Source organism: Anarhichas minor, unplaced genomic scaffold (assembly GCF_050575085.1).
Source record: "Anarhichas minor isolate MPS153535 unplaced genomic scaffold, ASM5057508v1 ptg000037l, whole genome shotgun sequence".
Classification (NCBI taxonomy): Eukaryota; Metazoa; Chordata; class Actinopteri; order Perciformes; family Anarhichadidae; genus Anarhichas; species Anarhichas minor.
Genome location: NW_027466483.1, coordinates 3,581,605 through 3,605,653, shown reverse-complemented (window position 1 = coordinate 3,605,653; position 24,049 = coordinate 3,581,605). Strand labels below are relative to the sequence as shown.

General features: G+C 42.0%; 1 protein-coding gene across 2 annotated transcripts in view; it reads left to right on the top strand.

Annotated features, from left to right (window-relative positions):
- The first annotated feature begins 205 nt into the window (after positions 1 to 205).
- Positions 206 to 24,049, top strand: part of ccdc88c (coiled-coil domain containing 88C) — a 63,829-nt gene continuing 39,985 nt past the window's right edge. For both annotated transcript variants that reach the window (XR_012957828.1, XM_076107000.1), the window contains exons 1-9: positions 206 to 799; positions 2,339 to 2,451; positions 5,044 to 5,152; positions 18,798 to 18,867; positions 19,379 to 19,437; positions 20,323 to 20,406; positions 21,636 to 21,779; positions 22,704 to 22,936; positions 23,649 to 23,730. Coding sequence is in view for 1 of the 2 variants with exons in the window: in XM_076107000.1 (XP_075963115.1) it covers positions 740 to 799; positions 2,339 to 2,451; positions 5,044 to 5,152; positions 18,798 to 18,867; positions 19,379 to 19,437; positions 20,323 to 20,406; positions 21,636 to 21,779; positions 22,704 to 22,936; positions 23,649 to 23,730 (954 nt within the window). In the remaining variant the exon portion in view is untranslated. The remainder of the gene's footprint in view (positions 800 to 2,338; positions 2,452 to 5,043; positions 5,153 to 18,797; positions 18,868 to 19,378; positions 19,438 to 20,322; positions 20,407 to 21,635; positions 21,780 to 22,703; positions 22,937 to 23,648; positions 23,731 to 24,049) is intronic.

Genomic DNA, 24,049 nt, shown 5'->3' with positions numbered 1-24,049 from the left:
ATTACTATCTTGTTCCGTCTAAGGTCTTTGGTTGGTGGCGAACGGTGGTGACGTCAAGCTCAGAGAAAACGCTGCCAAATTACTGCACTGTAATTGGCTGATTTAACGCAACGGGCGGGGACCGCGCTTTTTACGGTAGCGGATTGGTCGGCCCTGCTGTCGGTCAATCCTCCCCTCCTGCTGGTCGCACACAGTCAGGTTGATGGAGAGGAGAGGAGAGAGGTAGAGAGACGTGGTGAAGATGTAGCAAACAACGGAAACATATATTTTTTAACATTCTCTGTTTGCCTCTACCGCGCATTTGACTTTTCTCAACTTTGTTTACTTTACTTTTCGTATTTCACGACCGTTTCCCCGCTTTACGGTCAGAGTCTTGTATCCTTGGAAACGCGTCCTGCGAAGTTTGGATCAAGTGTTACACATTCAACCGGAAAATAAACTGCATATTTACCCTCCAAGCTAACGGAACGGCCAGCGTGGTGCATATGGGCGTTTGTGGAAGTATTTCGAACAGTTTTTATTCATATTTAACGCTTTTCATTTTAAACCCAGTGTTTAGGGAAACGGGACAGCGCGAGACAATAGTGGTGTGAGAAAGAGAGCTCGTGCAGGGGGGGAATCGATGCCTCGCGGGGGCTTTGTTCTGTCCGCGAGCCTGCTGCGGATATCGACTGACCGGCCGGTGGATTTATGATTGCTTGGTGATTGATAAACGGACTCGGGAGCCGTTGGAACAACCATGGACATGACTCTGTCCGAGTTGCTGGCCACTTTCATGGAGTCGCCGCTGGTGGTGTGGGTGAGTGAGAGCAGCACGCGCGCACACACACAACTGTGTGTGCGGTGATGCACGCGACTTGCCGACTCGTGTCTCTGTTGTACTTTCCCTCTGCTGTTTCTCTCAGTTCAGCTACACTTTTTTTTTTTTTAGAACTACCCGACTAACTAGTAGAAAAACAAAGTACTTTGACCTCTAATGTACCATTATGTAGTACTTTGCTCTCTCGTGCACCATTAACCCATTTATTGACACTGCTCAGACAGATGCATTACAGTGACAGGGGCAAGATTTTCAGTATAAAAGCCTCAGATAAACTGTATATTTAGAGATGTTGGTTTGTATCTCTGGGACTTTCCAAGTTTAGATCTCATACTGCCAAACAGAAAAAAAGTGAATTCTGTGTTTCTTCTGCTTTACTGGCCACAGTCCTTCAGTTACCGCTGTTTCTTTACCTCTTTATCATCTTTTGCCATTAAAATCATAAAATGCGCTAAAGTTTTCCACCAAGTATTTTCAGGGTGTGAGTGATTGTAGCTGCCTTGCATGTCCCTGGTCCAAAGGGGTGAATGTGTTGAAAACAACTTGTCCATCTGAGCCAACAGCACTGCATCTGATTTCCCTAATCCAGCACAGCTTTAAGCACAAACTAATGTCAACTGAATCCAATGTAAAGCAGCGTTATTTTACCCAACTGCAAACTTATAATTATATATTTGTTTTACAGTGCTCTTCTGTGAAAATATGTTTCATAACATTAACAGGAAGCAACAAAACAAGTTGTATAAAATCTATTCATTCCTTAGTAGACTTTACTTTAGATATCAGTGGCCTAAGAGTCTGGGACAGTTGTAATCCTTCTGCTGGCCCACAATGGGCTTCCAGTCCGGACTGTGACGACCCACGAGCAGTCAACAGGTTATTAACTCTGTGGTCCTTCCTGTTTCCCTGTGACCACATCCTGTTGACCTGACCGCTCAACCAACAGTTTCTCCCAGCTTTGGGAGAGAGGTTTTGTCAGACACAGACAATCAGACTCTGTGGCCAGCAGCGGATCAGACTGTGGTTGTACTGGGCAGCTTCCAGCTGTGTCACTGTGTGAGCGCCAGCAGGGCCTTCAACAGAGAGCATTACTCTCAGCAAACAAAGAAAAACTCAATAATTAGGCTTTAAAAAAGATGAAATATGTAATGTAGTGCATTTTAATTCCAGCATAGCTCTGAAAGAAAGGTTCAAGTCTATCTTAAAACATTGCTGACATGCCCATTAATACAATAACAGGGTTTTTGGTGACTGTTATTGTTCCTGCTGGCCATGAATAGATGTCCTCCAAACAAACTTCTGTGTAAGCAATGGAGGACAATATCCACAGTCCTTTTCTGTGCAAAGATGTATTCCAATGTTCAGCTGTCGTCTTTTTAATAACAAATGTGTCACTAACAAGGAAGGATTGCCCAGGTGATTCAGCAGGACGTCAGCCAGCATATTAAGTTGAAGGGGAAAAAAAGATCAGTTGACGTGTGTCGGTGGCATGTAGCTGACTTCTCTTTCTGTCCCCAGGTGAGGACACTGGGTCCTCTGGGTTCGTGCGACGACGCGGGCTCAGAGGAGAGCGTCAACATGTTCATGGAGCTGGTGGACGGCGTCTTCCTGCACAAGATCATGACACACATGTAAGTAACGCCACAGAGTGAGAGTTTAAACATTTAATTTGTATAAGTTGGCGGTTCTTTTGGCGTGTCTGGAGTGGGTTTATGAACGGCAACTGAGTTAATCCAGTGTTTCCTGTGTGTGTGTGTGTGTGTGTGTGTGTGTGTGTGTGTGTGTGTGTGTGTGTGTGTGTGTGTGTGTGTGTGTGTGTGTGTGTGTGTGTGTGTGTGTGTGTGTGTGTGTGTGTGTGTGTGTGTGTGTGTGTGTGTGACCACATCCTGACGCGCTGGTTTCAGGTTGTAAACGTCACAGCCAGATGTGCTGCTGAAGTCTACATCAAGACAAACAGTAGAGTATGAGCGATCATTACCGGTCCCTTTAGAGCTGAGCTGCTGTCTGTTTGTGCTGTGATTTAGGAATTACACCTGTTGCAGACAGGTAAGAGTGTGGGCCAACATCTCTCAGCATATTCAGTGTATGCATATTTAGCTAAGCTAGAGACGCACTGAGAGAATCGGTCCTAGCTATGAAGGTGATGCAGCCCTTGCTGACTCAGTAAGAGTGCAGGATGTCCATCTCTGACAGCAGAATGTGGTGTGATGAGGCTTATGATAGGATGATACTTCTTACTGTACCAGGCTTTGTAAGTACGCTCGTGGTGATCATGGAGCCGTGTGGCTCATTGATGTGTCTTCAGAGGAGCTCTATGGCACTGAGGAATAAGATGTATCAGGCTTTGGATACACACACAACACTTGTTAGTAGGACACGTTCATTGTTGGCTTTGCTCTTTTCATGGGACTTGTTGACAATAAAATATCTATACGCTTATTCCTTTAATTGTTTCTGGTTTGGACAGACAGCATTTGGACCACAGGGACACTAATACTGTCCACAGTGATTAAAAACAAAACATACCCACTCCTCCCACCCAGACGGCCCTCTGGCCCCAATCAGACCACATAGTTATTGTCTTCAGAAACTATGATAATCGCCCTATTGTTCTCCACACACTGAATGTAGGCTGGGCTATCTTGGGGGGGATTAGGACTTGGTAGGGGTTTAGGGGAAAGTGGGTTACAGAGGAGGAGGCCGGTGTGGCCGTGCCATGAGGAACATTACTGGAAAGCCACTCAGAGAGCGTCTGTAAATCAGTCAGTCAGAGAAGCAGTCAGTCTGTAAACCTATTCTCCTCTCTGACCTTCTGAGCTGGAGCAGAACTTTGCAATGCTATTGCAATTTAATGAGGACATCTTCAATGAACTGTGTTGGACTTGTGGACTGGGAATAAAACTAAAACAGGGTACATTCCCTGAAGAAAATGTAGCATTGCTCATTGCTGATTGTTAGCGGTTGAAACATTAGAAAAAGTAGGAAACACTGAAATAGGCTGAAGTTGAAGTGGTAGTCAAAATATAGTCACTGAAGGGAGTGGACATGGCGTTTAAAATGGACGCACTGAAAAGAAGTTAAAGTGTAACTGTAGTGAACTGAATAGTGTCAATTTACTTCAAGCGCCTATGAAGTTTTAGTAGAGTTAAAATTGTGGAAGTAGAAGTGATAAATTGAGTTGGTAGTGTCAATGGAAGTGGAGGTGATGAAGAAATTAGTTGAACAGTTGAAGTTTCTGCTGAAGTGGAAGCACTGAAAGCAGTACGTGTTTTATAGTTTGTCTTATCAAGATCTGAGATCTGAAAGGGTCCAAGTGTCAAAGGAAATATGTGCAGAGTGAAGTGAAAGTGCTGAAAGGAGTTAAAAGCGTTGTAAGTGATGAATTGAGCTGGAAGTGTAAGTTGAAGTGCAGGCTAGGTGATGAAAGACAAAGCTGTAGAAGATGTCATTTGTGATTGTTGAAGTTTCCAGTTCATTTATCGATTATCAGTCAAAATAGTTTTCAACTAAAAATGTCCCTCGCTCTGTGGTTTCTGATTCGCCAGGGGGAGGAATCGTTGCTTTTTTTCTCTGTCATAAATTCTATTTCACCGTTTCCTGATATCGTGTCACATTTTGGTTTGAAGTGTCAGTTGAAGTGAACAGACTTGAGACGTCGGTTAACCACCGAAGGAGATGAAACATTGGTTAAAAGAATAGCAAATGAAAGCAGTGGAACTGTCAGTCCCAGTTCCAAGCGTTCCAGGTGCATGACGCCAAACCGTAAAGAGAAAAACATGGCTGACCGTGACAAACTGATGTTTCTTTGCCTGGTGTACAGCCAATTGAACTGTGAGAATACAAAAAAACTACGCATGAGGTAACAAATGCCATCATACATTTTATTTTACAGCCCTAAACATTTACTGTGTGTGTGTGCTAGGTCAAGCAAAATGAAAGTGTGTATATTTAGAATAGTCTCCATTAGGCATCAAACTGACGTCATGTTTTTGTAAGTCAGCCAGACAGCGTTACCCCCCCCCCTGTTCACATGCAAATAAGTCTGGCACGGGCTGATGTGTTGATGTGAGCATCCATCTCTCTCGAACACAACAGTTACCCTGCACTTGGAATGTGTGTGCCTTTGTGTGTATAATTAACAAGATCTTTGTCTTAAGAAGCAACAAGTAACGTCAATCTAATCTGTGATGTGTGTGTGTGTGTGTGTCTGTCTGTCTCCATAGCGACCCCAGCCCAACCAATCAGAGGCTGAACAAGAACGTGAACAACGACGTGTCTCTTCGCCTATACAACCTGACCGTTCTCACCAGACACATCAGGACGTACTACCAGGTATGCACACACACACACACACACAGACACCATGCTAATGGCAACATGCATGGGTCAAACTGCACCAGTCTAGATTGTATTATTACTTTGCCTCCCCCATGCAAAAAAGTCTTAACTAAGTAGAATTACTGTAAAACTTCATGAGCACCAAAATATAATACATTCAAATGTATCAGCATGGTAAACAAGAGAGACAAAAAACAAGTGGTGAATGTGTGTCCTTTCCTCATTTTTAATATTCCTTTAGTCCATAATGGTCCAAAGCTTGTTGTGAAATTTTTCACGTGAAGTCCTTTTAATTCTCTGTCTGAAAACCACACTTAAACTGGCACAGAAAATATGTCCTCCTCCTCCTCCGTGTCGTTGGGTCTGCTTGTTTTTGTTACCTCGCTGGCTACGAGATTAAAGTGTGCGCTCCTCTCCCTGTGGGTTTTTAGGGCGATAAAGAGAGGTGTCGGTGTGTGCCGTCAACCGTCTCAGAGCTAGATCAAATGAATAACTCGTAATTGATATGATATTCCGTAACGTAAGTATTTAAAAGTAGTAGCTCATACTGGTTTAAATGCACGATTTGATAATATTTCCCATCTATGCTGAGCACACGTTTTGTGTTGTCACATAAATACTCCAGTTGATTTGGGTGAAAATAATTATATTATCTGCAGTTGTATTATCTGCAAATCAATTGCTCCTTATTCTGCCATTTGTATGTAATGTATTATATAGTATGTTTTTAAACCAATATTACTAAAGTTTTACTTGGTTTGAGAGTCTGGAGATCCAGCTGTTAATGTCTCCTCAGCTGCTGGTTAGCCTTCATCATTGTCATGTGTGTGTCTTCTGATGTGTGTGTTTGAGCTTGGAAGTTTCGAAAAATAGAACGGGCTTATGCAGACACACACGCACATTCGTATTCCTAAACCACATGCGCGCGCGTGTGTGTGTCACTCATGGGATGTATTGATGATGCTGTACATCAGTATGGATCAACCTTGAACTTGCTGGTCAATCATTTTTGAGTTTCCTTGCTTGACAACCAGTAATCTGCAGCGATCAATGGGAGCAGGAAGTAACACAGTTCGGTCAGATGATTGGGAGCAAATCTCCTAACGTCATGCTCAGTGTGGGGCATTTAGTCACTTTGATATAACATAGCGACACCCCGACACTTATTTCTTGTTGTTTTTTAAATGTATGAGTCATTTAAAAAAGGAGAGGTCTTTTTGAACTGCTTCTGAAAGGTTTGTGAGTTCCACATCATTGTCTGTGTTTGTAGCTTTGCTCCTGTTTATGAAGGACGGCTGTGTTCAGCTTGGATTCACAGCTATTGCACTACAATGTATTCTAATAGTGGATGTTGTTACAGTGGAAGAAAAGTATCCTCGGAAACTTCCAGTTGTAAGATCATAAGCATCCTTTGTCAGTCACATTTTGGCCAATCGTGTTCCAGCTGAAGCTCATATATACATCGATTTGGAAGTATAACCAAACTGTCAGCCTCTAGTTTCCCCACATCAACAGATGGAGCTCTGAATGGCTTTGTTTTCTGACTTACAGGCAAAAAACTACTAATTTGTCCCATGACAAATAATGACATAATTACTTTCAGAACCAGCCTGGTTCAACCAGGGGATTCCTAGACAGCAGGCAAAAACACTACATAATCCAGAAAGGGTTGCATATCGTATTTAAGTATCTTACTACGTGCAAGCAATACACTCCCCATCACTGTGTGGGGTTAGAGCTCAGAGGAAGTGTGTGTGTCAACAGGACATGACTGCAGCTCCGCCAAATCAACTGCATCTGAGCTCCTTATCTCTTGATTTATTACACAAAAGACACGGATGCCTCTGAGCAATGAGCTGTGATTAGCTTTGAGAGGAGGCTTACATTACATCATGTGCCTGTCATCAGTACACACACACACCTGTGTATATCATTGCCAACACTTTTCTCTCTGTAATACAGTGGAAGCCTCTGGCAGTGTTGGATGATAATTATGACCATTTTTTGAACCATCTGATTGACATTTGTGTAGATAGGTCATGTAATGCACACCTTTACATGACCTAACATTATCATTATCAATCCACTTGAGTAGGCTGCTTCACCCACAGGTGGCTTCTTTGTGCTCATTCGTGTTCTGTGTCCGTCGATGGCAGCCATGACCGTTTCTCCTTGTGTGAGTACGACACGAGGCCTGAGGAACACTCACTTTCTCTGTTGCACGTTGGCCGGCACTTTGTCATGAGCTTCAAGGAGACTGTGTTTTTCAGTGTGAGAAAACGACTCTCTTTTCCCCGTCATGATTTCAAGGTGGACGCAGCACCAGCCACAAGTAGCCAACCGGAAACATTCAAAAATTTTAACCAGTAAATTCAACTTTATTTATACAGCACCTTTCCAACAAATCAAATACACTTCAAAGTGATTTACACGTACTAATAGATATAAAGATGATAATAGAATAAGTACAACTAATAAAACCACAAAGATTATAAGACACAACACAAAAGAGAAAAAGGGGGGTTTATAGTTAGGTTTAAAAATATCAATATTATCAGCTCCTTGGAGCTAATAATAATAATGGGTAACCAGTGTAAGGACTTTAAAATAGTCTTTGGTCTTGAAGGATGGATCAAGAAAGTACTGAACTGTAATGAGCCTGTGAAAATGGCATACTCATTAAGGAATATCTTAAAAGCTGTGATACTGCATGGAAACCTTTTCTGGATTGTGTCAACTTTTGCCTGGGCTCGAGGACAACATATAGTGTGACCCTGTTTACACTTGGTTTTAGAATGCATCTTGGTTAGTTGGATCAAAAGTGGAACGTTTTTATTTGAAGTGTAAACGACAACCAATGATGTGACCCGATCACTCAAACCACTTGGCGAAGGAATCTGGGCTTGACCACAAATCCTTTGTGGTGTAAACACTAATGCTACCAGAGGTATGTTACGAGTGAGTCAAACATCTTGTGGAGGTTTGGTTTGCCTGGAACACGTCAAGGAAAAGACCCGGTATCATTTCGATTTCTTCTTCTTTTAATTTCTGGCAGTCAGACTAGGAACAGGAAGTGATGCGCTGCCTCCTACCGGTTACAAACAAACGCATGTTGTCTCTGTAAACAGAAGTGATGAAGCCTTTGTGTCCAGTGTCACAGAATACAGTACAACACTGGGCATGTGTCGCTCATGCAGATCAGACAACAATAAAGGCCACATCTGCTGCTAGTGGTATGTGTGTGTACACTTGGTAAAGTGGGTCATTCTGGGCAGTATGGGGTTAATCTGTCCATGATGGTTAATCTCTAACCCCGGTCAAACACGCTGGCCTCAATGCACACACACGCACACATGCACACACCTCATAGTACAACCTTAAGTCAATGAGTTGTGAGCCTCAGAATGCCACTTAGTTTAGGATCAGCCATAATGACACACACACACATTGTGTACGGAAAGTATTCAGACCCCTTTAAATTTTTCACTCTGTTTCATTGCAGCCATTTGCTAAAATCAAAAAAGTTCATTTTATTTCTCATTAATGTACACTCAGCACCCCATCTTGACAGAAAAAAACAGAAATGTAGAAATTTTTGCAAATTTATTAAAAAAGAAAAACTGAAATATCACATGGTCATAAGTATTCAGACCCTTTGCTCAGTATTGAGTAGAAGCACCCTTTTGAGCTAGTACAGCCATGAGTCTTCTTGGGAATGATGCAACAAGTTTTTCACACCTGGATTTGGGGATCCTCTGCCATTCTTCCTTGCAGATCCTCTCCAGTTCCGTCAGGTTGGATGGTGAACGTTGGTGGACAGCCATTTTCAGGTCTCTCCAGAGATGCTCAGTTGGGTTTAGGTCAGGGCTCTGGCTGGGCCAGTCAAGAATGGTCACAGAGTTGTTCCGAAGCCACTCCTTTGTTATTTTAGCTGTGTGCTTAGGGTCATTGTCTTGTTGGAAGGTGAACCTTCGGCCCAGTCTGAGGTCCAGAGCACTCTGGAAGAGGTTTTCTTCCAGGATATCTCTGTACTTGGTCGCATTCATCTTTCCTTCAATTGCAACCAGTCGTCCTGTCCCTGCAGCTGAAAAACACCCCCATAGCATGATGCTGCCACCACGTTTCACTGTTGGGATTGTATTGGGCAGGTGATGAGCAGTGCCTGGTTTTCTCCACACATACTGCTTAGAATTAACGCCAAAAAGTTCAATCTTGGTCTCATCAGACCAGAGAATCTTATTTCTCATAGTCTGGGAGTCCTTCATGTGTTTTTTGGCAAACTCTATGTGGGCTTTCATATGTCTTGCACTGAGGAGAGGCTTCCGTCGGGCCACTCTGCCATAAAGCCCCGACTGGTGGAGGGCTGCAGTGATGGTTGACTTTGTGGAACTTTCTCCCATCTCCCTACTGCATCTCTGGAGCTCAGCCACAGTGATCTTTGGGTTCTTCTTTACCTCTCTCACCAAGGCTCTTCTTCCACGATTGCTCAGTTTGGCTGGACGGCCAGGTCTAGGAAGAGTTCTGGTCGTCCCAAACTTCTTCCATTTAAGGATTATGGAGACCACTGTGCTCTTAGGAACCTTGAGTGCTGCAGAAATTCTTTTGTAACCTTGGCCAGATCTGTGCCTTGCCACAATTCTGTCTCTGAGCTCCTTGGGCAGTTCCTTTGACCTCATGATTCTCATTTGCTCTGACATGCACTGTGAGCTGTAAGGTCTTATATAGACAGGTGTGTGCCTTTCCTAATCAAGTCCAATCAGTTTAATTAAACACAGCTGGACTCCAATGAAGGAGTAGAACCATCTCAAGGAGGATCAGAAGAAATGGACAGCATGTGAGTTAAATATGAGTGTCACAGCAAAGGGTCTGAATACTTATGACCATGTGATATTTGTTTTTCTTTTTTGATAAATTTGCAAAAATTTCTACATTTCTGTTTTTTTCTGTCAAGATGGGGTGCTGAGTGTACATTAATGAGAAATAAAATGAACTTTTTTGATTTTAGCAAATGGCTGCAATGAAACAAAGAGTGAAACATTTAAAGGGGTCTGAATATTTTCCGTACCCACTGTATATCCAGCTGTTCATAAGGGGCTAGGCGTTGGCTTTCTCCTAATTAGATGATGTCTCAGCAGACACACAGGCTGATCCAGTGACTCCTCCCAGTCTCCCCAGTGAAAAAGCACAAAGTGTGAGTGTGAGTGTGTGTGTGAAGAGGGGGTGTCCGTCACCTCCCTTCTGTTCCGTCTCTATTGTACAAAGCACAGTAACCTGATACCACAACCTCTGAATACTAAGCTGTTAACTCTCTTCACTCCTGCTGGGTTTTCTGTCTAACGCTGGAATAAGTAACCAATTCATTGTTTGACAGAAAATCAATCCAAGACATTTAAGACAGTAAAATGACCACTTGGTGGTGATAGCCTGTCAAATGTGAGGATTACCATTTACAATGTTTAATATCATTGTAGATGGAAACCTACAAAGTAGCCTATCCTCACTTTTTGTCATATGTGCTGAAACTGTCATTAGAACAGACATTAGAACAACCATGAGCGACAAAAGCAACAGAACCAAAGCCGAGCATGGCCCGCTACACTGCTGCAGAGTCGCAGTTGAATTGTTGCATTTAATGTCACTAAGAACTGGTTTTCAGAACTAGGGGAATCAAAAACAGAATTGGTTGAGGCTTCACCGCGTTATTGGAGCGCTGAAACAATTGAGACCGGCTCCACTTTGATCTGTAGGCCGACACGCCCGCCACACTAGGAAGTCCACTGTCTTACAAACTACACCTTTTAAACAATGAATGAATTAACAAAATTATTGGTTATTCTTTTTCTGTCATGGACTAATCGATGAATTAATTGTTTCAGCTCCAGTTTATAGTATGCCCACTTCTTCAGTTACCACTTTATGTACCGTATTTTCCGCACTATAAGGCGCACTTAAAAGCCTTTAATTTTCTCAAAAAACGACAGTGCGCCTTGTAATCCGGAGTGCCTTATATATGGATCAATTGGTTAATTGGTTGATCCATACTGGTTGTACACGGCGCTCTGTCAAAATGTTTCAGTACGACTGGTAAACTACAAAGCCGCACCGCGGTAAACACCGGTACTGTGCTTACTCCTAGTCCAACACCACTTGTGTGTATAAAGACCCCAAAATGGCACCTTTCAAGAGACACGTTTACGACGCTATTCTATTCTATGCGCCTTATAATCCGGTGCGCCCTATATATAAAAACAGTTCTAACATAGGCCATTCATTGAAGGTGCGCCTTATAATCCGGTGCGCTTTATAGTGCGGAAAATACGGTAAGAACCATTATAAATCGGATACACATGGCAGTTTAAATGGCACGATGATTACATTTAGTCCAGAGCACAAGTCCCAACATGTGAACCAGTGACAATATTCTTCTTTTGCACTGAGACAGATACAGATTTCATACTAGAGAGACGGACAGAATTGAAACAGACAGCGCTACAGTGACAGGACCAAATGACAAAGCACTCGATTGTTTGGATAAAATGGGATGCTTCATCCAGAGGTTGGTCAGATGACAAATGTTTGCAGGCTGTCAATGGCAAGCAATACAATCAACCTCTTTTATTGCCTCAACATTAAACTTCCATGAGTGTGAGGAATTTTTGAGAACGTACTTATTCAAGCTGGGACACAAGTAGCTCTACTGTTGGTGTAAAATGAAAAGAAAGAAAATAAATCTCAATGCAGACATCACTGTGTCAGGAAGGAGAACGTTTGTTTCTGTCAGGCCGAGGGGCAGATCCGGGACTCAATCGCAGATAAGACACAAGAGACGAGGTGAAGTTCAAACTCAAGAATCTTTACTTGAAAAAAGGTCAAAAACAAACTTAAAGCGACTCCAACGGAGCAGGCAAAAATATCCAAAAAAACAAAAGAAGGGCAAAGGTACACATCAAGAAGGAACTCTGGAACGCCGATCAAACACGAGGAAGGCACAGAACGAACAGACAGGGAACAAACAAGGACGATCTGACAACCAGAACAGGGAAAGCAGGGGAGTATATGTGTGTGGGGTGATGAGGAGATTGAAGGCAGCTGGGTGGACTGGGCAGGTGAGTGGGATGAGTGTAATCAGGGGAAACACACACACACAGATACACAGACAGACACAGAAACACAGGAAACACACACAGAGACATGAGGAAGCTAACGGGATGTTACAGTTTCTCTCTTTCTATCTGAGTGTCGGTGGTACTGTGAAACTGTGGCTCTTGTGAAAGACGTTTTATTGTTGTGTAGTAACGTAAGCAAAGCTCTCCCCTCCTCTCTTTCTCCCTTCACTTTACTCCTTGGTCACCGTGGGAACAGCAGAACAAAGCCCTGAGCCTACGTGGGATGTTTTGAACTCCATATCCTCAGGCCTACTTCGTACTCACTCGTCCTGGCCGGGTGGATTGTGATATTCAGTGTGTGTGAATTGGTGCATGTGTGTTTGTGTGTGTGTGTTGACCCTGGTCAAACCCGTCGACAGTGTTTTATTGCCCCTAACTAACTGCTGTTTTAATGTGTGTGTGTGTGCTGGAGGGGTGAAGCTGCACCGTGAGGTTACTACAGATCTGACTTTACTTTGATGAAACACATCAATACTGGAGTAAATATTGATATTTCTTACCAAATGTATAAAAACAATTCTGCATTTTATAGTTTAAAATGGCTCAAAACGCCATCCACTGTTTTCAAGCACAACTCTTATAGCAGCTGGCTAGTAGCTAACCCCTCCATGTTATTGTGCTAACGTTACGCTGGTTACAGAAAATGAGCAGAACAGCTGGGTGTATGTTCCCCGCTGCTAGGAGACTACAGCCGGGTGTTGGGTTAGCGCTGGCTGAAGCTCAGCTGCTACAGACGACGGTTCCTCTCTGAAGCAAGCTTCAGGGAGAGCAGTTAGCCAGCGGCTCGGAGTTGACCCTAATTAAACCACCATCACTCCTAAAGACACACACATCTTATTCAAAGATTAACACAACATTATAGTTTTCTGATTATCAGAAAGCTAGGTGAAAAAAATGTGATCCACAATTATATTACTTTATTATTATAATTGTAATACTTTTGGTCCAAAATAAATACATATGGAAATAGGGTGTTTTTTTTGTTCCTAAATGTTAATTCAAAGGGAAATATTGTACTTTTCTTACTGCAATTCATTATTTGATAACTTGTGGTTACCTCGTGGTTGATTCGGGCAATGAGCCTCACACAGCAACAGGCTGGAGAAGAGCTGAAGCAGCATCAGCCCTTGACCAGTGACTTCAAAATAAAAGCATCTATTTTTGACCAAAAGAATTTACATTGTGGATCAACTTCTTTGTTGGTTTTCTGATAATCAGAGAATCATACTGTTGTGTTTATTCTGGAAGAAGATATTTGTGTCTGTTGGAGTGCGTGGTGGTCGTCTAATAAGGGTCTCCTGATAGGTTGGTCCTTACGGTGTGAGTGTGTGTTGTGTGGCTGTCCACAGCTCTTTTGGACTGGTAGAAGGAAACAACTGAGGGCTAATGTTCCCTGTGTCAATAAAAAAAAACACATAAAAGAAAGGACAGCAGAGGAGTAACTATGGAGGGAGGAATGAGCCTCTCCCTGTCTCTGTCAGTCGGCCCTCGAACCGTGTACTGTAACTTCATGCAACCGTCACTCACTTTGTACAGACGGAGTCAGACGCTGCAAGCTATGTTTGCCTCCATATCGTAGCATTTACACACATTTACCCACTTAAGACTTCAGTTAAATCACATGGAACATTAGGCCATGGGCCAGTGAATAAAGGAATAAAGAACTTTTGTAACTGGCCGTCAATGTCTTGTAGACCTGGACTATTTGACACCAGTTACGTTCATTCTTGAAAACATTGGGCAAGTGCAGCCACATTTAGATGACAAACAGTGTGTGAGTGATCTTGCAAAACTGTGATAACATTTGAACCACAAGTGGCCCTGCAGCTCGCTGCTTAGTAGTTTTGTAACGGACCAATGTCCAACCGTACGGATCGTCCCTCTGGCTCTGTTCGGTTAAATGAGTACTGGGTGAAGGTAGATTATAACGTTGTCATGATGCGTTCACATGTGATCTGTAAAATGTAGTGTTGGTGATAAACTTGAATAAATGCAGTTGTTTGAAGGAGACATTTTCACAACAACATAAATAGATATTAGAGATGACTTATGAGCTGTTTACATTACAGATTATAATACATCATTAAACTAAAACTTTATTGTTTACAGACTTCAGAGTCATTGAAATGATTTTTGGGATGGTGGCAAAAAATAAATTGTATAAATCCTTGTAGACCAGCTGCTATAATCAAACAACAAAGGGATCGGTATCTGCCAATATGGATCATCAATGATCGGCAATTAGTATCGGCGGCAAAACAACCTGATCAGGGATCTATGAACGTTTTGTTTGCTCCATTTTTCTTTTGTGTTGATCCGATCCGTGTCTCTGATCTGTGATCCGAACCGTGAGTTTCATGATCACCACTACTGTTTAGTCTTTTAGATTTAAAAGGCAGGCTTGGGGTGAAGTAATTTGACTATACTTTAGCACTGATAAGTAGTATTTCAGGATAAATTATGTTTTTGTCCACAATGATCGTAGCATGGAGATTTGATGCCAGCACATCTGTAGTGGGGAGGAAAGAGCTCTGTGGTGTGTTTAGGGTTGCTGTTTCCATTCAGACAACAGATCATGGCTTTAATGCCAGAGCTAACTGGTGCTAACTAGCTTGTATTGTATTGTATTGTTATTATAGATGAGACCGATAGACTTACACTCTCTAATAGCACCTGGACCTGCACTTTGTGAGTGTACACAAATTAAATACAAGCTGTGTGAGTATGGTGAATGTCAGTGTCTGATCAAAATGCACTCTGTTTGACTTTAAGTGTGTGTGTGTGTTTGTGTGTTTGTGTGTGTACTAGTGAGAGCTCAGATCTATAGATATTCTCCTGCAGCAACATCACCAGCAGGATCTAACACTTAAAACTGACAAGGGATCAATATAGCCTGCTACATGACCCATTTATACACACACACACACACATGCAGGGCCTGAATCCATGGCCCACTAACACACTGGGCTCGCATTTCTAATCCCAGATCAATAACATGGTGGCGGCTAACACAAGATGTGACTTTAACTGAGCCGCTGGGTTCTGTGCTCCACAACTTAGACACCACTTTAAATCACAACCAGTAATGGGAGACGATGCTGTTTTTTGCTGTTATAAAAAAGATAAAATGGGCAAAACTGTATTTGGGTCAGCCATTCAAATGTATCTTATTGCCAATACAGCTTTGTTGGATTCTGCAAATGAACTAATATCAAAACAGTTTTTTTTTGTTTGTTTTTTAAGTTTGAGGCAGTTGATTGATAATTACTTTAAACTAGTGCTGTGCCCATTGAAACATGCCTGTTGAGAGTGGTCTGAATGCTTGGCCCGCTCATAAACAACTTCACACGCGGCACAGAACTTCCTTGGGTCAGCAACACACCTGCCATGACACAGTTATGTCACACACCCAAGTCGTGGCTACTCATGGTCAGAAACGCCGGCTCATGTGTAGCCCAAGTTGACTAAAGTGGGTGATAGCTCTAAATCAGTCATCAGAAGATGGACCCATCAAGGGACAGTGCAAACATATTTTCATGTTGCAATAATTAACCCTTGAAGATGCATATATTAATAATATAGCTTATTTTATGCTTTGACAAGTGTTTATGTTTTGTCTACAAGTACATCCTTTATTATTGATTTATTCAGTTTGTGACTCAAACTCACAAACTATATAATATAATTATTAACACCAACCGGAACTGATTATTCAACTATGAAACATTCAAGTTGAAATCAAACTTCAATCAATTTGAATTGATCAATTTTAGTGTTACAAGATGTTATGTGATAATACGTCACAATGCTAATGTTTTCAACTGGGATTTATGTCATAATATTAGCACAAAGTCTGTTATGATGTTTGAGGTGTAGCTTGAAAGTCTGACAGTGTAGAGTCTGATAAACTTTTCCTCTGGGAACACCGATGTAATATTTAAGCCATGTTTTAGATTTAGCCAAAGCTGATTTTCTAATTTCTATATTGAGTTTTCAGCAGTGGCGGGCCGTGCATTTTATACCTGGGCCTTTACTGCTGTCCTGCAGCTGAAATACCACCTTATAACCACATGATGGCGCCACAGCTATTATTTGTTTCTAAAGCTGTAACTATGCACGTAATTGTATTAAACCATTCGGTACGAGGCTTACAATACGTTTGGATAATGCTAGAGCATTTGGAAAACGGAGGCGCTTAAATACAGGAATAGACAATGTTTTCTGTGTTCATGTAGGACAGTGGTTCTCAGCTGGTCTGGCTGTGGGACCCACCATCGTCCCTTAATGATATGCCACGGCCCATTAGTCTCTTTAGGAGACAGTTTTATGATTTAACTTTCACAATTTAAACATTGAACGTACTGCTTTGCAGTGTCTCTCCTCGTCTCAGTCCCCTGTGTCATGGTGTGTGGTACATCTCACTCGAGTCAGGAAACTTGTCAGAATGCCCATATTTGATTGGCTGAGCTGCATCACGTGATGTGATTCACAATGCCGACTAAGCCTCTGCTGTTAAGTTTCGTTTCACGATAGTCACGTGCTCGCCCACTGACCAATCACAGCACACTCTGCACCTCGCGGCAGAGCTGCACATGGACACTGAGCTGCACGTAATGCTGACGTCATTATAGGCCAGTGCTGACACGTCAAAGAATACGCCCAACATGTCAAACTAAAGATCTGATTGGTTGAACACTATGACAATCAACAATATCATCCCCATTCACTTAAACTGCAAAGGGATTCACGTGTGAGTCTGCAGGCCTCGGGCCTCTCTTCTTACCTAGAGACACAGAGGTGAAATCTGATTGGATAAAAGCTCTACTTAAAACAAGCTGCACTGGAAGCAGAGCAACTGAGGAAGACAGGAGCTGTGCAATGAGAAAATAAGATAATGGGAAATAATACATGTGTATTTAAGAAAAAATATTAAATTATAAAATAGATATAACTTTGTGATTCTGTTTAGGCCAGCAGAGAAGGCCTTGCAGGCCCTGACGGCCCACCACTGGTTTTCAGTAGATATTTTTTTTAAACAGTATCAGTTGATGGATTGGAAAATATCCTCTCACTTGCTCTGTGAGAGTTTCTTTGGTTTAGTTTAATGTTGTCGTCGACTCAATCTGCAGTGTGTCTCCATGAAACAAACAAAACGTTGTTTGCAAAGCCTCCAAACTGACGGTGTGTTTCAGCTGAATTCCCGCTGTGCCTTCAAGACATCTGGTAGCCAGCCTGCATGTTTTATTCACATTGTGTGTGAGTGTGAGAGATCGACAGAGGGAGACTGCAGGGCCTCTCGTTACCTCCTGGTGTATGGGCCGGTGTAACAGTATCTGCAGGTACGCTGGCTACCTCAAAGCTGTAGCCGTGGTGTAAGCTGATGCGTTTATGTGCCTGGTTAGCAGATGACACTCTAGACCAGAGCTCTGTATCTCTGATCATGAAGTTGTGACTGTGACCAAATGATTGTGAGTGGGTTTTTCCAATCCTTAATAACCATGGAAACGGCATCAACTCGCATGTGAATTTTTATATCTTTCCCTATCGTGAGATGGTGTGTGTGTGTGCTGTTGAGTGTATTATTCCAGCCAGCCTCTCCCTGCTGACAGTCACTTCCCTCATCCCACAACACCCAGATCTAACACACACACACGCACACACGCACGCACGTGCGCGCGCTTCCCTTCTCCTTAGCCAGAGGTCGTCAGCATGTCTTCTCCCATGTGTCCTTTCTTTAAACCTGATGTCTTCCTATGTGACCTTATTCCACTGTCATATTTCCTCATCCCAAAACAACTTGCTTTGACAGTCAAATGAAATGTTTTGATAAAGACACTGCACCTCTGAGGGTTAATTAGAAAATAAAATGAAAGTGTTTTCATTTGTATAAAAATTCTCTCTTCCTGTCTGGACAATCAGGTGTGTTTTGGGGGACAGGAGATGATATTCTGGAATGGGAAGCTGTTTCTTTCCCGACTCAGACACACACACACACACTCTCTATCGACAGCAGGGTGTTTCCTGTTGGCTGCTCGCCTATATACACACACACACACACACACACACACACACACACACACACACACACACACACACACAAACATGTAGGTGCACAAGTCTGGGTCAGTTGGTGGCTGAACTTTGATTCCTTTCCTCTTGAATCATCAAAGCCCAACAGTTACATTTTCATGACTTGTATCGGCTGATTTACTTTATCATTGATGTAAACTGGCCAACATTCTTTCTTTTTCCTTCTCAAATACTGATATCAGCCTAAACAATCCAGCATCTTTCAGGCTCTAATACCAAGGACCCACCTCAATGCTTTTGCTGCCCCCAGTTGGTGTCCGATGGACAGTTTTGTCAGTGACACTGCCTTTTGCTCGGTTATCATTAGGACCATGAAATTGCTAATGTAGTTGTTCTTTTCCTCCCTGTCCAAACAACCCCCATCTCCATCTTCTCTGCTGCAGGAGACCTTACAGCAGTTAATAGTCATGCCCCTTCCTAACATCCTCTGCATCGCCAAGGATCCCATATCAGGTAACACCCACACCCACACACCTCAGTACTAATCAAGTCCTACATTTTTCTACTGTCCGAGGGAAGTTACATGATGGCCATTGATGAAAGTTCGTAATTTAGTAAAGAAGTAACACATTTTTTTTTCAAGATTTAAGAATGGTAGAGTTCAAAACGGTGGTTACTCCAGGCACCGTCTGCATTTTGTTGCTCCTAAAGTAGTGTTATTATAGTAAGGACGGCTTCTGAGTGAGGCAAAGGTCCTTAAAGATACATACGCAAGATTTATTTTATGTCATTTCTGTGTTCGTTTATGGACATAAATAATATTGTTGAAGTAGAAGAATAATGCCTGAGGTCACCATCAACCTTTAGATAATTTCTTCAAACATTCAGTTCAAAGTCTTGCTGTTTGACTTTTATTCAACTTTTCTCTCAAAGTGACTTTTCTTCTTGTCGCTGTTATTCAGCTGTGTCGTGGTTTCTTGGGTTTGAAGTACTCTAACGTGTCTGTGTGTTGTGTTTTCTCCAGCTAAGAGCATGGAGCAGCTGAAAAGACTTTTGTTGCTGATACTAGGCTGTGCTGTCCAGGTAACACACACAAGCCCAAACACAGCAGCTTACTATACCACCCAGTCTCTCAGCAGGAAGTCTATTTGTGTCTATTTAGTTTTGCATGTCTGAGCACAGCGGTGCCTGCTGATACGGTGCAGGCTGGGACAGCAGGATCAAAATGGAGTCACATGGAGCTCCATCAATGGTTTATATATACAGTAATAACCATTAGCATTACGGTGCTTTATAATAAATATGATGCCTGCTGGTCGGCACAGTTTGGCGCTTTAAAAGCCTTTAAGAATCAGCCAGATATGGCGAGTTAAGAGTTAATTGGGTTACCTGTAGTAAAAGAGGAGGGGCTAGTCATGTGGGAGGTGGGGGTGCAGGTGGTTTCTCTGTCTGTTTGTTTGTTCTGCTCTTTGTTGTCTCTCATTTCCACCTCTCCCATGGCTCAGAACCCACCAACTTGTCTTTTGGTTTAGCTTTGTTTTCCTTTGCACACGGCTGTTCTAGTTTCTCCCTTCATCGCTCCTGCCTTCCTAATTTCCCCTCCCTTTCCTTCACTCTTCCCTCTTTTTGTCTCTCCCTCCCTACCTGTACTGGTTCTACTGGTTCCAGGAAAGAGGCCACGGGGGAGCGATGAATGGAGAGATGGAGGGAGGGAGGGAGGGAGAGGTGGATAAAGCCACGTGCAAACAATTGATGTAAATGTTGTACAAAATAAACACTTTTCCACCTCAGCAGTGGTCCAGTTAAGGTTTGCCAAACAAACTCGCAACCCTCATCATACATACTGTATTTCCCATAGTCCTGTTCTGCTCAACACCAATGTGATGGCAACAAAGAGACATTAACGAGCACAGTTTTCATTCAAATGTGTTTGCTAATTTTATTTCCTACTGTGTGTGTGTGTGTCAGTGTGAGCGTAAGGAGGAGATGATAGAGAAGATCAAGCTGCTGGACATTGAGACCCAAGCTGCCATCGTGTCTCACATCCAGGAGGTCAGTGGAGTGCAGTGATAGAAACATGATCGACTTCACTGAACAGAAGTTCTAAAGACTAGCAGAAGTTTGACAACAACATCGTCTTAAAGGAGACATATCATGAAAAACTCACAATCTCAGTGCTTGAGAACTGCCTTTGCAAATGTGCACCAATCAGAGCAGACTGAGCGTTTTTAGGACGTGAACCTTTGACCTCAAGGTCCAGGTCACCTATTTCTTGGGCTTTCACCCACATCTCACAGTCTTCATCAGTAGATGGAATTTTTGCAGTTGTCATGGAAACGGTTCAATTGTCATGTGACCTAAGTAAGTACAAATTGTGGAACTAGTCAGGTGATAACAGGTGGTTATGTATACTGGGGGAGATGAATGTCCTCTTTGAGCTTTTTATTGTCCTTCACTGACTCCGATTAAAACGTTGTGTATGCACAAAGCCTGAAATATATACTTTTTAAATACGTTTTTTTTTTTTAAGCTAAAATTGTCAAATATTTAGTTAATTAATAGTTTTCTCTTCTCAAATGTGAGTATTTGCTGGTTGTCTTATTATCTATGATAACAAACTCAATATTTTTGATCTCATTAATCTGTTAATGTTTTTATTTAAATAACTACTATTAACATTTCAAATTTTTGACTGCTTACAATGATTTTTCGAGATGTTGAAAAAACAAAAAAACAAAGACAATCTGTATTGGCCGATATGGCTCAACAATCAGCAATGTGAAAAACCGTGATGGGGAATCTCTGAAAGTTATATTTGCTTGTTTTTTTTCCGCCAATCTAATCCGTGACTTAAAACCATGATACGTTACGATCCATTGCATTCTTGTTCTCCATCTATCTATCTGTGTGCACCATGAAACAGTCCAACATCAGCTGACATCAAAGAACAATAACCGCTCGCTCAGCAGTAATCACTTAAAGGCATTTTGTTCTGAATGTGATGTTTAATATAGCTCCTTCCTATTTCTGTCATTACTCGCTGTGTGGACAAGCATTGTTCAAACTCACACAATTTAACTGTTTTAAGATCCCGAGGTTTCCAATTGTGTCAAAAAAAGTCAAGCCAAATTACAGCAGTAATAAGTGTGGGGAAAAACGGCAAGTCATTTCAAATCAAGCATCAGCTGTAAAAAGTGTCACTTGGGTTTTAATATTTTTACTAACGATATAAAAGTGCACTACTGTATACAGCCTGAATTATTTTATGTTGTTTGTTGCAGGTGACCCACAACCAGCTGAATGTTCTGGACCTGTCCTGGCTGGAGGAAGGATCGGAGCTGGCTCACGAAGAGCTGGAACCTCTGTCCCGTAACATGGCTGTGTCGCTACAGCAACTCATCGACCAGAGAGACAAAGCCAGTGAGGTACTGTGACTCACACATTATTTTATAAACAATGATGAGAATATTTATTACACTTTAAATACGCATTATTATTGTCTACTTCTTGTATGGTTACATAGGTTTGATTATTGTAATAAACCCTCTGAACTCCAAGCAATTTTATGGCATTTTTAAAAATATTTTTGCTCCTGTCAAGTTTTATTCACCCTGACCTAGTTTTTCACTGCGTTGTATACGTCCTGCACCTCTATAGAAACAGCACAATTATGGCTAGAAGTAGAGAGGACTCAATTATGTCCTTTGTACAGTACAACACAGTTATAATGCCATACATCATTAAAAAGAACCATGCAAGTTCATTGATTATTTATTTTACCAAAATTTGAATAAATGTAACATTTTTCCAAGGGCCCACAAGCGTGACCAGCATTTGAAAGTCTCCACATACTTTAGCCTACATATTGAACTATTTACATGTGTTCAACCTTTCTGCTCTTTGTAAACTTTGTCACTGTTGGTCTCCAGTGGCGCTGAGGAGCACAGAATTTAATGTTTTTTACAGGATCTGGTTCGTGCAAATGGATTTTGGCAACATTTTAATTGAGATTAAAGTGATTTTGATGAAACATCACTATTTTAAGCTTAGATTTGGTTATTTTTAGAAATTCAATGATAATTTCTGTCGTAACATTTTCCGGCTATGATTAATTGTGTAATTTTAGCATTTTCTTCAAAGAAAAACCCTGTTGGCGGGTTGTGGGGTTCGAGTCCAATTTGTAATGTTAAATAGTGAAATACTGTCTGAGGATTTTCCACTTGAACACAATAATAAATCAGGAAACTTCTCAAATTTAAAGAAGAAAATCAGCAGAAGTCTGCCTGTAACATTTCAATGGGAAAACAAGAATGAAACGTGAATTTAGCAAAAACACTTCTGCGTTCCAGGTGATTGTGGATCTGACCCAGGAGAGGGACTACCTGTCCAGTCAACAGCCCCAGGAAGGGTGCAGGAACCTGGGCATGAGCAGCCCAGAGCGTGGGCAGAGATCTAGGGGAGTGGGAGTAAATAACGGTGGATCGGCCTTGACTGTGCCAGGGCTGACCAAAGAGGAGAAGCAGCATCTGTCTGTGGAGCTCGCTGACACCAAAGCCAAGCTACGCAGATACAGACAAGAACTGTGAGTGTGGGTTGCTTGTAACGTGGAAGGTGTCGCTTATAGTGACGACCTCATATGGCTAAAGCAGCAGCTCATTTCTTACTGTTACACAGCAGTCCTAAAGGGTTCTGTGGGTATCGCTGGTTTAAACTGTGGTGATACAACAGCAGCTGGTAGTCATTATATATGCAACATAGCTTATTATGCTGTCTAGTTCTGATAGATGCGCAATGTAATCACATAGGGGGATCCATCTATTTGCAGGTAAACTATATACTCCCACTTTACACACAGCAACTGGAAGTCATTCTGCAGAATGTACTGTCTGGATTCATTCACATAGCTATATTAAAGACTTTCTGTAAATCTACTGTGTGTTTCTACAATGTCATTACTGTTAGTTTTCAAACTCTTCAATTACATCAAGCTTTCTAGACATTACCAGGGCGTGGGGCTGATGATACAACGTAATTAAGGATTGTAAAAAAGAAAAAAAATAATGATTGAAGCTGAACTATTCATTTATTGAGTGTGTGTGTGTGTGTGTGTGTGTGTGTGTGTGCGTGTGTGTGTGTGTGTGTGTGTGTGTGTGTGTGTGTGTGTGTGTGTGTGTGTGTGTGTGTGTGTGTGTGTGTGTGTGTGTGTGTGTGTGTGTGTGTGTGTGTGTGTGTGTGTGTGTGTGTGTGTGTGTGTGTGTGTGTGTGTGTGTGTGTGTGTGTGTGTGTGTGTGTAGGGAGGAGAAGACAGAGCAGCTGATGGATTCAAAACATGAAGTGGAGCGACTGGATCAGGAGTTACAGAGACAGAAACAAGAGGTCAGGACCTGTTAGAGAGAGATTGAGTAGATCAGTATGACCTAGATGAAAAGCAGTTTGGACTGCAGGGTTTCTGACTAAAGGCCTTTTCACACGGGTTTTTTTGGCGAATAAATTTAGAATTTTTTTTGGTTGGAACACTTGTTTTTGTCATGAGTACTTTTACACAGCTCAGGATTATTTTGTGGTGAAAAAGATCCATAATTCTTTTTTGGAGCAAGGTTGATTTTCTTTTAGTTTTCTCATTGCGAATAAAGATAAAGGCATCAACCAATCACGTTGTGTGGAACAGAGATAACGTGACAACGTCAAATCTCTG